The 14,361-nt window shown below is 40.4% G+C and overlaps 1 protein-coding gene and 3 pseudogenes across 1 annotated transcript; all 4 read left to right on the top strand.

The window, feature by feature from the left end:
- The first annotated feature begins 565 nt into the window (after positions 1–565).
- Positions 566–1,194, top strand: LOC146469239 (uncharacterized). Its single transcript, XM_085123572.1, has 2 exons — positions 566–1,049; positions 1,190–1,194. The coding sequence occupies exons 1-2, from the start codon at positions 566–568 to the stop codon at positions 1,192–1,194; spliced, it is 489 nt and encodes a 162-aa protein (XP_084979698.1).
- Positions 1,195–1,234: 40 nt separating this feature from the next.
- Positions 1,235–3,088, top strand: LOC146469238 (uncharacterized; annotated as a pseudogene).
- Positions 3,089–3,107: 19 nt separating this feature from the next.
- On the top strand, positions 3,108–13,202 carry LOC146469237 (uncharacterized; annotated as a pseudogene).
- Positions 13,203–13,249: 47 nt separating this feature from the next.
- Positions 13,250–14,120, top strand: LOC146469236 (uncharacterized; annotated as a pseudogene).
- The last annotated feature ends 241 nt before the right edge of the window (positions 14,121–14,361 follow it).

Genomic DNA, 14,361 nt, shown 5'->3' with positions numbered 1-14,361 from the left:
CGAAGATAGGAGGTTCCTCAACATCCTTGAAAATGGTATTGTTAAGACACCTGATGGGCACTACGAAATGCCGCTTCCCTTAAAGTCAGATAAATTGTCTCTCCCCTTCAACTGTGAACTAGCTGTGAAAAGATGGCGCCAGCTTGTAGCAGGATTTAAGAGACAACCGAAGTTCTCAGAAGATTTTCGCTTGTTCATGAAAGATGTGATTGCTCTATGTGCTGAAGAGGTGCCTCCAGACCGTCTTGGAATCCAGGATGGTATGGTGAACTACGTCCCCCACACCGGTGTTTATCACCCGAGGAAACCCAATCAGATCAGAGTAGTGTTCGATTGCTCTGCCCAACATGATGGAGTATCTCTTAACGATTTCTTGCTGTAAGGACCCGACCTCATGAACACCCTGTTAGGGATCTTGTGCAGATTCAGACAGGAAAGTGTAGCCATCATGACTGACATAAAAAGTATGTTTCATCAGTTTGTGGTATCAAAGGAACACAGAGATCTCCTGCGTTTTTTGTGATGGAAAGACGGGGATCCTGCCAATGAAGTTGTTGAATACAGGATGAGGGTTCATCTTTTCGGTGCTGTTAGCTCACCTGGCTGCCCAAATTTTGGTCTCAAGAGGGCGGCAGATGATGGAGAGAAAGAGTATGGTGAACAAGCTGCTGAGTTCATAAGAAGAGATTTCTATGTAGATGATGGACTTACGTCAGTCCTAACTGCAGATCAAGCTATTACCCTGGTGAAAGCAAGTCAAGGCATCTGTGCCAAAGCCGGTCTGAGACTACACAAAATCTCGTCAAACAAAAGAGACGTTCTTGAAGTGATTCCTTCTGAACACCGTGCAAAAGGGTTGAAAGAGCTGGATTTGAAGAATGATCCATTGCCTTTGGAACGTGCTTTAGGAGTTGTATGGTGTATTGAAACTGACAGCTTCCAATTTCGCATCGAATTGCGTGATCTTCCCTTTACGCGACGTGGTGTTCTGGCCACAGTTAGTTCAATTTACGATCCTAGCGGCTTCGTTGCCCCTGTTACCTTGAAGGGTAAGCAAGTTCTACACCAAATGTGCCAGGACAAACTTGATTGGGACAGCCCAGTTCCAGAGAGTCTTCGTAGTCAGTGGGAGAAATGGCTTCGGGATGTTCTGACTCTTGACCAGCTGCAAATTCAACGTTGCTTTAAGCCTGAGAACTTTGGCCGAGTTAAAGCCTGCGAGTTACACCTTCAGCCAGCCTCAATACCTACTTATAAGAGGGCATGGGCACTTTTCAACCAATTTCTCTACGATGTATTTCAGTCCACAATGTTTTCACTCCCAATCCCACCACCTACATTAGCACTTTTCATAGCCTATTTGTTCGATAAGCATTATGCCCCTTCCTCCGTGAACACCTTCGTTTCTGCTCTGGGGTACTCGCATAAGCTCGCGGGTTTTTCTGACCCAGGAAAAGTTTTCTACATTGTGCAAACATTGAAAGGATATCGAAAGATTGGCCACCGCTTGGACTGCAGATTGCCAATTACTCTTAATATACTGCATAGAATATTAGATTCTGCTTCTCATATCACTGGGTCACAGTATCGGATAACCTTATTTCGAGCAATGTGTTCTCTCGCATTTTTTGCATTTTTAAGAGTGGGTGAAATTACTGCAACACGGGCTTCTGCCCCCCCTTAGCAAATTCATCAACTCACTAAGCTTCTTAACCCTGCTAGAGAAGTGGTGGGCATAAAGCTTACATTTCATGATTTCAAGTATAACTATAATCAACGCCCATTTTCCTTAGTAGTCAATCGTCAGGATAACCACTGCCCAGTTTAGTTAATACTTAATTATCTTGCATTACGAGGCAATACTGCAGGTGCTATTTTTCTCACCATTCAAGGGACCCCAGTACCCAGGGTTTTGTTCGCAGACCTACTCTGTCAAACTATTAAATATTGTGGGCTTGACCCCTCCTGTTACAAGGGACATAGTTTTCGCATAGGAGCTGCATCATATGCTGCAGATCGTGGTTTTTCCGATGCTCAGATCCGTATTCAAGGGCGTTGGAAATCCAATGCATTTCTTAAGTATATCCGAGTATCTACTGTATCTACTTGATTTGTTTAGATGTCGGTGGAGGCTGACTTGCAAGGGCAGCAGTCTTATTCACCACCACAGCATTACTTATAGTTTTGGTTAATTAATTTTTATTCATGTAATTTGGTTACATGTATGCAGGAATTTGAGCGGAATTGTCTTGCAAGGGCAGCAGTTGCGTTCGACTTACAGCCGCATTTTATCTATTTCAGTACGACCATAGTTTAATAGTAGGTTTAGGCTTAGGGCCATTTACCAAGGGCATTAGCCCACCCCCCCCCCCCCCTTCCTTTTTCATTTCACCATTTTTGTATTCCTAAAGCATTTGACTTGCTTGAGTGAGGCTGTCTCGCAAGGGCAGCAGTCTCACTTATCTCGTTAATTGTTGGCTCGTAAATCCTTAACTCTTGTTTGATTACTTGACGTAGGGACTGTCTCGCAAGGGCAGCAGTCTCATGCATCTCTACATTAGGTCAGTATTGTTGATATTATTTTATATTAAGTATATGCCTTGTTACAAATTTTACTGGGTTGAATGGGGCTGACTTGCAAGGGCAGCAGTCTCCTTCCTCTCGGCAATTTTATGCTCACTTTATCTGTTCAACTGATATTGAGAATTGCGGCTGTCTTTCAAGTGCAACAGTCTTGCTTATCTCATTTTAGTATATTGGCACCTTGTCGCTGTTTTCATTATATTTCCATGGCCATGTTTTTAGGACCATATTTAATCTCCCACCTTTAACATACCTTTTGTAAGTTATTCAATTTAATCATGTTGCAATTTTGTCATCAATGCATATTTTGTACATAGGGTGCTGCATTTCCCTTGGGTGGGGCGGCATCATGTCAATTGTCATGATGCTTTGGCGTTTTGGTTGCCCTCACCTTTACTGGGCAAAATCATTAATAGTTAATTCAGGACAGTAGTAGTCCTTTCGCTGATGTTGTAATGACGTGGCTATGGGCCTTTGTTCATAGCCATACATTAGTTCAATTTATATAAAAAATAAAAGGGGCTATGAGACTTTTGCTCATAGCCATTTTCACCAAATCATGGTTTGTTTTGTAATCCTTTGCCCAGCAAACTGAGCCCGGGACATGCAGCACACAGCAATAATATTTATGTTAGTACGGGTGAAGTCATAAAGGGAATATTTGTTTACAAATAGGATTTTATGTCTTCAATCCAATCTGTTGTTTGTCTTTTTATTCAGTACTGAAGTTTCTTTAGGAATTTTGTTGTATTGTGTGACATAATGTCACGATACCAGGGTCACGGGCTAGGGCCCTGACAATCTATATTGTACCACCCTCTAGCGTTCATGACCTTTGCACCAAGACACGCACCACGTTTGTCAGTGGATTACTTCTGAACGAATTCAGCCGCCTTTTATTTTTCCCACCCGCCCTGTGGCCCTGTCCTCTTTTCCTAGTCCTGTGTTTTGGTTGCCCTCACCTTTACTGGGCAAAATCATTAATAGTTAATTCAGGACAGTAGTAGTCCTTTCGCTGAAGTTGTAATGAGGTGGCTATGAGCCTTTGTTCATAGCCATACATTAGTTCAATTTATATAAAAAATAAAAATGGCTATGAGACTTTTGCTCATAGCCATTTTCACCAAATCATGGTTTGTTCTGTTATCCTTTGCCCAGCAAACTGAGCCCGGGACATGCAGCACACAGCAATAATATTTATGTTAGTAGGGGTGAAGACATAAAACAAAGAACAGGAAGGGGAAAATGCAATACAAAGAAAACAGCAAAACCAACAAAACATGGTCAAAAGAAAAATGCAAGAAACAACAACGAGAAAGAAAACAAAGAACAGGAAGGGGAAAAATGCAATACAAAGAAAACAGCAAGCAAACCAGAGGTTGCCAGAAAGAAAGCTGAAAGAGAGAAGAAAAAAGCAGAAATAGAAAAGGATAAAGAAGTAAAGGCAAGGGGAAAGGCAGCACAAGAAAAAGAAAGAGGGGCATTGATGCAAAGAGATAATGGAGTTCCTGCAGAAATGACCTCTTTTGCGAGCAGCCTCAGTGGCAGCAAATCAAGTGGCCAATGTCAGCGCAATGAACCACCTTCATCAGATACACAGCACAAGGCTCTTTTTTACTTATGCTAATGATATAACTAAATCCTCTCAGATACTGACTTGTATATTATTTGCAGATGACACGAACTTATTCTATGGTCATAAAGATCTAGAAACATTATATAAAACGATGAATCAAGAACTTAAGAGCGGCAATCCAGAAATTTCACCTGGAGGTGTGCAAAATGAAAAAAACGAAAATTCCCAAACTATGCCAGAACATAGGTCTAGATGAAGTATTTCTAGAAAAAATACTTTGAGTTCGATTAGATTTTTATTTTAGGCAAACAGCGACAACGTCGGTTTGGCCACTCTCACATTGCTTTTTATGGCGTCCACACCATACGTTACTTGAAAGTTGCCTAAAAATAAACAGAACAGTAAATCCCACCATTAAACATCTTAATCAAGAATGAATATTCACGAACAGTCTGAAGTGTTATTTGTTCAATTACATCGCAAACTAAATATTTTTGGGACTTTTAATTTTTTTTCAATATTTCGCCGATTTTGGCAGAACAAAAACCTGGCAACATTGGGAGGGTAAAATCGCTCCTTGGTACATGGCGTGGTTTCATATCAAGTACATCGAGCGAGAGAGCAAGGCTTCATTATCAAATAAGGCCCAGTTCAAACGTCAAACTTCTCATGTGCCGAATCTAATAATTAGATTCGGCACATGACAAGTTTGACGTTTGAATCAATTAAATCCGCCAGATATGAATTAAGTTTGACACGCAGTTAAATTCGACCGGGGCAGTCGGATAAAATGACTGAAGTGCGACTCCGATTCAAACGTCGAACTCCTCATGTCTCAGTCTCAGTCTCAGTTCGCGGGATTTCGGCTCTTCAGTCACTGTCTTTCCAGGCGATGTCTGCTACGGCTCAAAATATATAAAAATGTTGCTCTTGTTACTCTGAATGTTTTCTTAAATCTCGCATCCCAGTAGTCAATCGTCGACAGGAGCGAATAGGTGTTACAACATCATTTCGCTGAATTAGCATCAGCAACAACAGGAGATAAATGCTTAACAAGTGCCTTCTTTTTGACAGCAATCGTCGACAGGAGCGAATAGGTGTTACGACATCATTTTGCTGAATTAGCGTCAGCAACAACAGAAGGAGAGAAATGCTTAACAAGTGCCTTCTTTTTGACAGCAAGTGTGTCACGGCCGTTTCCAGGGTACGACGACGTCTTCGGATTCTACCAAGCAAATAAATAAGGTAAAGTGATCGAGAACGCAAGTTGCTTGTCTCGGCATCCGCCATGTTTGAATTTTTTGTACCTCACATTTAATTCGACACATTTAAATGTGACGTCTGAATCAATGTCGAATTTAATTCATTTGAGTCAACTCAAATAGGTATTAGATTCGGCACATGAGAAGTTCGATGTTTGAACTGGGCCTAACTGCAATAAAATTTTTGGCTACGTAAAATACCAAATTTTAGAGCGCCAAACAGAAGTGACCCAATGGTCAAAACACGCATTTGCTTGTCACGCATTTAAAAGCATAAATTCAACAAAGTGCTCTTAAAAAAATAGTTGGTGAACGTTTTGCCAAAAATTATTAGTTGCGATGTTAATGCTAGTTTTGAACATTATTTTTTTTAACTTCTTAGTTTGTGTGAACTTTTTGAAGTTCAAGCGGTTTATTTTCGTTGCGAGTCAAATTCAAATCCCTAATCACCGTGGTTGCAGGTGGTTGTGAACGGTTACATGTAAGCCGTAAAGGAAATCGATTTTCTATCCTTTCTGAATCAAAAGTGCTTGGGCATAATACAGAGAATACTACATTATTGGAGCTTCCTAAGGAGCATTCTGAATGTGCGTGGAAAGACATGCGGACCCGCCAGCAAGCCAGGGGTGTTTTGTAATGTTGCGAAACTATAATATTCAGTTTTAGTGCACGCTCCTATTCATAACTGTTTGGGGATGGCAACTTGAAACACAGGCGAAAAAGAGGTTACCAAAAATTATTATTTTTAAAATTAAAACAATCTAATTGCAACCTCTCTTTGCTTTGGTCGGTTTTTATTTCTATCATCTTCCAGCATGGGTGTGAAGTTGTCCAAAATTCCGCTTGCTTAATGTAGATAAAAATTTGTGGTTTGGCAATCACGTTGATTTTTTTAAAACATAGCTCAGTGAATAACACCAAACTTTTCCTCGTGACAATATTGCCAGTCATGGAAGTCGATTTTTTGCAAATTGTGAAATCTCCCGAAAAAATATAAGCCAATTGAGCAATTAAACATGCTCTCAACATCAAATTTCCAGACGTGTAGGTAAACATTGACACTTATTAAATTGACGCTGAAATAAAACTATGCTGATAAAAATAACGAGAAAAACGAATGCAAATAAACTCATTCAAGACTCTTTTCTCTGTCTGGGAAAGCGATTGATAAACATTTCCTGTTTGATTTTTAGGGATTTTCGACATAAATGAAAATCATTTAAAAATATCAATATGTTCACAACATCGAGATGCACAAGGAATAAGATGGCGTTGTTCCAAAAAGTTATGTTCAGTTCCACCAGAGTGGGCGATACACAAGAAGAAAGAATACAAAGGAGACCGTGGTATCACACTCCCTCAATCTCGACAACTCTATAGACTGACCTCTGTACTTGTTCCAGTTGCTTCATGTAAGTAAAAGTTCTATTTTAAACTCACCAACCCGATTGCTCCGATCCCAAAAGGAATAACTATCTTGTGTTCTTCAAAAATGACGTCTTTTGAAAAACTTCGTAGAAATCAATACCAAGGGAGCAGTTTTTCATACTTGGAACATGTACTGGTTCACACCGTTGAAACTTTCACGTGACATCATTGACCTTGGAATCACACGAAAGAAAAAATCCTGTAACACTGATGAAGTAGTTGTATTTTTGTCATTTATAGTCTTATTATTGTTTCCAGCAATTTGTCAACAATGCCAGTTGTGTCTAGCTAAAGAGGCAGCTCCTTCCCAATGTGACGCCCCATCTTTGTCATGTCAGTCAACTGAGATTTTCCCTGAAGCTGTACGCGTTGAACAAGAAACAAAGAGTTTTTCATCAACCTTGGATCAACAGAAAGTGATCCAGTAAGTGTAAGCGTTATCAAATGCAAGTAACGAGCAGTCCAAACAGAACACTGTTTATGATCCATGCCTAGAACTTGCCCACATGCGTGTGCCATTGAACGTGCAAAGACAAAGTTTTAGCGCGTGCGAAGGCTTGCCTCCTCACTATTCTTTTCACGGCTCCACTGCTCAACCCTAAAACCTAACGACCAGAATAAGTTCATGCACGCGCACCACGCACAAATTCATGTCGCCTCACTGCAGTTAATAGGGATCACCAGATGCTTTCAAAAATATGATCACTGCTGTTCATTGAGGGAACAAACAACAAATTAAAACCCAAGAGGCATTGCGCGCCGAGCTGAATTTTGCACAGTCCAAAATTCGGAAAATTACCAGCGAGCACTAAATAGCGAAAAAAATCCACATTCATCGAGCTCATTTCCCGGAATATCACTATTTTTTGTGTCATTAAGCCTTGCATAATATCCTCTCGCTTTGTTTATGTGGATATTTTCAAGGACAGTCTTCGTGTGGAAAGGAAAATCAGAAAATCGTCGTTCGCTTCTAAGTAACATCTCGCCGTTGACAATGCAGTTGTTCAGTTGTTATTCCGAAGGAATATATTCGTCTCAGAGACTCTTCGCATAGCTTTCATTCTGAAACAAAGAAGCGGGAGGATTTGTTGTTTCCATGCATGCTTCTGTTATAGCGATGTTCCTGATTTCTACGGATGTCTAACCTTAACACGCAAGTTTTATTAGCTCCATTGGATTTTATTTCTCCGATTCATGTAAACAGCGTTGCGAAGAGACGTAATAAACTGTATAGTTTTCTAGGTGGCGTTCCTTCTTTTTTTACCATTAGCACAGGCAAATAAATTAAAAATACTCATTTTCTAAGTAAGCTGCAGATTCATTCGTAGTATCATTGCTACATCATCAAACTAAGGTAGAAATAATTTCATGGTAGTACGATAGACCGGATCGGCGCAGCACGCTAGCTATAATTTTGAAACCGATATTAACTGAGCTTACATTGAGTCCAGCACTGTTAATTTCTTTCCATGTCGACTGCAATAATAATGGAAAGAACCCTTTAAGATTAATGTTTATCTTACACAACAATAGGATCAAAACCTTCGGACAAAAATGTTGAGGGCTGCCGGCTGTAACTGTTCTGCCCAACCGCTCAAAGGAATGAATGCAGAAAAACAAACCAAACCCTCAACTTTCGTTGGCCAAGAATTTTACACAAAGGAGTACAAAGAACTCGAGCGCTTTGGAGAAATTTTTCTTATAGGTGCAGAGACTAAGATAAATCGGAGCGACTGAAACGAAATCAACCAGTCTGATTTGCCTGGTCCAATTTATTTTGAATATACCAGGACTTTCATCCCAGCGGGAATATTCTGGTAAACCAATCAGATCGCAAGACTAAACAATAGAAGCGCTTGTAAACAATAACAAACGGCCACAAAACTGAATGGGTGAAAGTGGGCCTTTAAATGCAAAGTTAAAACAATCAGAATGCCGTAAGTATTGAGCAAGAAACAAAGAGTTATACATCACCATTGGAATCAACAGAAAGTGATCCAGTAAGTCTAAACGCTATCAAATGCAAGTACCGAGCAGTCCAAACAGAACACTGAGATGCTTTCAAAAATATGATCACTGCTGTTCAATGTGAGGGAACAAACAACAAATTAAATGCAAAGTTAAAACAATCAAATTGCAAAACAGTAGGTGTTTGTTATTTTACCATGCTCTTGCCAGAAGTGGCACAAAACAAGTGGCCGTCAAAGGACTGGGATCTAATTCTTTGGACGACGTTTTACTCAAAAGCTACCCGTATGACTCTAACTTAGGATCTTATCATTTTAGACTTTGTATCAAAACAAACGCTCTTACAAGTGAACACAAAAATCTGTAAGCTAGGTTTTTGCATACATGACAACTTCACGTCGATTTAAGTGTGTACCCACGTTTTGTGGGTCGTTAAGTATTCATATATTCATGCTATTGTTTAGACTCATTGCCGATTCATCGGTGTTACGTCGGATGTCACTCGGGAATGTAAGACAACTATAGAAATCGGAAGGCCCTTTGAGGAAATGTGTGACAATTTCCTTTTGTTTATCATCTGAGAACGAACAATAGCTCAGTTCGATTCACAAAAAAAAACTTTTTAAAGCTGTCGGACTGCAACTTTTCTTTGATAATCTCTAAACTTTTAAAGTTTATTTTATGCTTATGATCAAGCACGCGCTTATCGGAACGATCTCGAATATCAAGCGTAAACACGGCTGTTATTTCAGTTAATATCAAGAACTCAGGATGCTCAGCATTTGCAGTAATGTAAAAAATCCAGGCCTCATTTATTTAAAGAAGAAAGTGAAATTCACCTAATAACTTTTTTACTTTGTAGGGAATAACTTCAATAATTCAAAATCAAAACGAGAAGGAGCAGTCGGCTGCGGAACTGTCAGACGGCGCGTCGTTGAGAAATCTCGACCACAGAAATTCATTCAGACCACATTTTACAGCCCTCAAATCGACCTTTTCGTTAAAAAGAATACAAATAAAAAAGAAACGTTTTCGGGATGAATTTTCGTTCAGGACTCTCTGCAATAATACATGTACCTCCGGGAATTCACACACGCTTCGGACGAAGACGGCTTCGCATAAATTAACTTTGCAGTTCGAACTGCCGATCAACAAACAAACATCGAACTTCGGCCTACGTTGACCAAAAACCCTCATTCAAGATCTCTTTTTGAAGGTCTCAAAATGCTCTATTTTCATAAATACAAATCGAACTTGGAAATGTTTTGCGAAAAAAACTAAATGCATGTAAAGTCCCAAGTCATTCTATGCAGTTTATTCACACATCAAGAACAAAAGGATACGATAATAAACTCTGCCGCTCGTGGTCGCATAATCGCGCTATTGTTCCATTCCTTTGAAGTCGCTTTAGGTCCTCATCCAAAAGATCTCACCTTTTTCCAAACGAATGAAACCGAACTTATTCAACATGTTTTCGGTGGCTCCGAAGTGAATGCCCAAAGGACTAAAAACGAGCCTTCAAGCTACAAAATCCAGCGGTTTTTCCCATTTCTGAATGACACACTTAAATCGGCGTGAAGTTGTAATGATCAAAGAAAATGTCAAAAATAGGAATTTTGAAAAGATCTTAAAATCTGTTTTACAGATTTTGAAAATAAGTTGTTGGAAGACCGATGTTTACATATAATTAAAAATATCAAAAAATGAGCGTAGGTTATACGGCTAGATTTCAAGAAATTTACGATCGAAGAATGTTTTTTACGACCTCCTTGGGCATGCGTACTTCTGCATACAATTTGGGAAAACCCATTCACTAGTGTTCGTACGCGCGCATTACGAACTGCTTGCTTGTTTTCCTTGATAACTCGCGTAATACTTGCTCGGGCGTAATTGCTTACGTGACACCTGTGCGTAAAGAAATTTAGTTTCTCGAACCTGTAGTAAGCCACCTTGAATTTCATCTGGTTTAACACTATCGGGCATATTATGATAAACAAGTTCTCGCAAAATTCATGCTAAACAATTCTGACAGTCAGCAAACGCCACAGGGGGTGTGTCCCTACTACATGAGCCATGGTAGCTACAATACCTCTAATTAAAAGGCCCTTTTTGCCAGGCCACCTTTAGCTAAATCAGATAGATTGCAAAAAACTGGGCTGATCAGACTGCAGAAAACGTTTTAAATGTTTACCTACTTTTAGCTTCATATGCTACTTATAGATTCAAAAGTAAAATTTGGTTGTTGTTGTTGGTTTATGTTTTTAGATCACTGTTGTGTAACTTCCCTTTGCTATGTCATTCACGTTTGTGTTCTTTTCCTTTTAGGAAAACGAAAGTGCCACTGGAATATCTGAAGCAATGAAAAACCTGTCAATTGTCACTGCATCAGATGATAGTCCATTAATAACAGACACTACAGGTAGCAGCAGTGATTCTTCAAGTTCCCTTGACAAAAAGAGCTGGGAGCAGTTGAGTACATGCACCAAAAATGTTTGTATCTGGTAATGTAAGTACCTGGAAGCCTTGGCAGAGGCATACCAGAACGCCCATAGTTGGGACACTCGGCGGCAGGTGTTATCAATAATGGCTGATCTGATTCCTTATTACGTGATCCAGCAGTTTATCCCAGGCATTACGGAGTATAGGATCAAAGCAGCACAACAGCATGAAATCCAACATGGTCGCTGTGTTTCGTGCCTGCCACTAAAAGCCCTAGAATGCATGTAGACGAATCTCAGCCAGACCATTTCTTGTGTTTTATAACTAGTCCACAGGTTGTACAAAACTTACCGTTTGGCCAACGCTACTTGTTTCTGACAAATGCTAACATTCTTGAAATACCAAATGTCATCAGATCTATGATTCCGCAACGGATAACTGAACAGTATCGCCAGTTTTGTTCGGAGACCAACTTCACGCTTTTCAGAACATCGACAATGCTGCGCATATTGTCATCTTGTACCACCACAGTGAGAAAATCTCTTCAAGGCTTGGACTACTTTGCGGCTGAGGGAGCGAAGGCTTTTGACGAAGTGACAGCGTTAGTTGAAAAACTAGGCGACAGACATTGGGTCCTTAAATGCCAGCAGTTACTGAAGGAAGGGAAACAGTACCTCAAAACAGACTACAAGGTAAGTACTACCAAGCTTGAATTTGCTGTAAGTTATACAAACATCACGCAGCAAGATCAACTACACTGTCCAGGCTGTGAACCATGTTGTGTGTTTCACACAGATACAAAAGTCTCCTGGAGTACAAACGTCACAAGTTATTTGTACTTTTTTCCGGCTATGGCTCATTATCTGTTCTCTACTGAGTGAAGTTGGATTATCTAAATCTCTAATCTTGAGTCATATTTTCCTTAACTGTTATAGGTACACATTCCAGCAGCCTCTAACGTACCAGATCATTGCAGCACACACGCTCTTAGTGATCCTAAAGAAGAGCTTATTCGTATGACGTGTGATCATTCCCACGACAAGTGCTGCCCATCTTGTCACCAACTGAAATCCACAATCATGGAAATTGAGTCTTCATTAAGGAGCTCCCAGCTTCATGACGAAGACCGCGATGACTTGGTGTATACATTTCAACAAGCATGCCAGTCAATTGAATCCCGGAGAGCTCATTAGTTAAGGTCAATTAAGTAGGATAAGGCGCAAACAAGTCTTCTAGAAACACTTGACAAAACCTCAGTTCTCATCACACAAGACATGGCGATGAAATTTCTGCCCCAGAAGTTTAGGGAAACTCAAGCTGATTGGTTAAGAGGAATTTCTTGGCATATTAGTGTTGTTGTCCGTAAGCTTGCCGAAAAGCTACAACACCACGCGTTTGTACACATAGTCAAGAATTGTAGTCAAGACACCGACGTGGTGGTCAGCATCATCCGACACACACTACAGGGGCTCAAGAGAGAACAACCCGAAATTTCAACTGCCTTTCTCCAACAGGACAACGCGGGGTGTTACCACAGTGTCACCATGTTAGCCACTTGTCAACTCATGGAACAAGCAACTGGTATTAAAGTTGAGAGAGTAGACTTTAGTGACCCACAAGGTGGTAAGGGTCCATGTGACAGAGGAGCAGACACCATCAAAGCCCACGTCCTTCGCTACATTAACGAAGGCCATGATGTAGTCACTGCAGACGATCTCAAAAGGGCTATTCTATCCCATGGTGGTGGGCGAGGTGTCCGAGTTACCTAAATCGATTCCAGAAAGCAGCATCCAACCTCTTTGCAAGGAAAACTTGAAAGAGTGAGCAACCTCAACAATTTGTACTGTGGAGAGGAATGTATGATTGCATGGAAAGGATTTGATGTGGGAGAAGGAAAGGCCATCCCATGGTCTCAGTTGCAAGGTAAAAATGTGTTTAATGCTTAGTTTTACCAGCATTTTTTTCTTGAAGATTTCGTTTTTCATGATTACCCATGCCCTTAGTACAAGAATCTTCCTACGAGGGTTGGACCCATGCCTATTTCAGATCGAAAAGTACCCTCCATCATTGACACAAAACACTTGAAAATCTGTGTTTGACTTAGATGAAAACAATGACTTTAGTAATAAAGTTTTGATATGGACATTTTGATATGGACACTAACAGTCTTCCACTAAGGCTTTAAAGGCCGTATGTTGAATTAAATGAAGAAATAGTGAGGTTGTGCTCGTGCACAACCTCATTATAATGTATATTCTTGGCATATTAGTGTTGTTGTCCGTAAGCTTGCCGAAAAGCTACAACACCACGCGTTTGTACACATAGTCAAGAATTGCAGTCAAGACACCGACGTGGTGGTCAGCATCATCCGACACACACTACAGGGGCTCAAGAGAGAACAACCCGAAATTTCAACTGCCTTTCTCCAACAGGACAACGCGGGGTGTTACCACAGTGTCACCATGTTAGCCACTTGTCAACTCATGGAACAAGCAACTGGTATTAAAGTTGAGAGAGTAGACTTTAGTGACCCACAAGGTGGTAAGGGTCCATGTGACAGAGGAGCAGACACCATCAAAGCCCACGTCCTTCGCTACATTAACGAAGGCCATGATGTACTCACTGCAGACGATCTCAAAAGGGCTATTCTATCCCATGGTGGTGGGCGAGGTGTCCGAGTTACCTAAATCGATTCCAGAAAGCAGCATCCAACCTCTTTGCAAGGAAAACTTGAAAGAGTGAGCAACCTCAACAATTTGTACTGTGGAGAGGAATGTATGATTGCATGGAAAGGATTTGATGTGGGAGAAGGAAAGGCCATCCCATGGTCTCAGTTGCAAGGTAAAAATGTGTTTAATGCTTAGTTTTACCAGCATTTTTTTCTTGAAGATTTCGTTTTTCATGATTACCCACGCCCTTAGTACAAGAATCTTCCTACGAGGGTTGGACCCATGCCTATTTCAGATCGAAAAGTACCCTCCATCATTGACACAAAACACTTGAAAATCTGTGTTTGACTTAGATGAAAACAATGACTTTAGTAATAAAGTTTTGATATGGACATTTTGATATGGACACTAACAGTCTTCCACTAAGGCTTTAAAG

The sequence above is a fragment of the Pavona decussata genome, unplaced genomic scaffold (assembly GCF_977016875.1).
Source record: "Pavona decussata unplaced genomic scaffold, jaPavDecu1.1 SCAFFOLD_125, whole genome shotgun sequence".
Taxonomy (NCBI): domain Eukaryota; kingdom Metazoa; phylum Cnidaria; class Anthozoa; order Scleractinia; family Agariciidae; genus Pavona; species Pavona decussata.
This window is presented reverse-complemented; position numbering and strand designations above follow the sequence as displayed.

Coding starts and splice junctions, on each gene's coding strand:
- LOC146469239 (XM_085123572.1), top strand. CDS start 566: ATGAGGGTTCATCTTTTCGGTGCTGTTAGCTCACCTGGCTGCCCAAAT.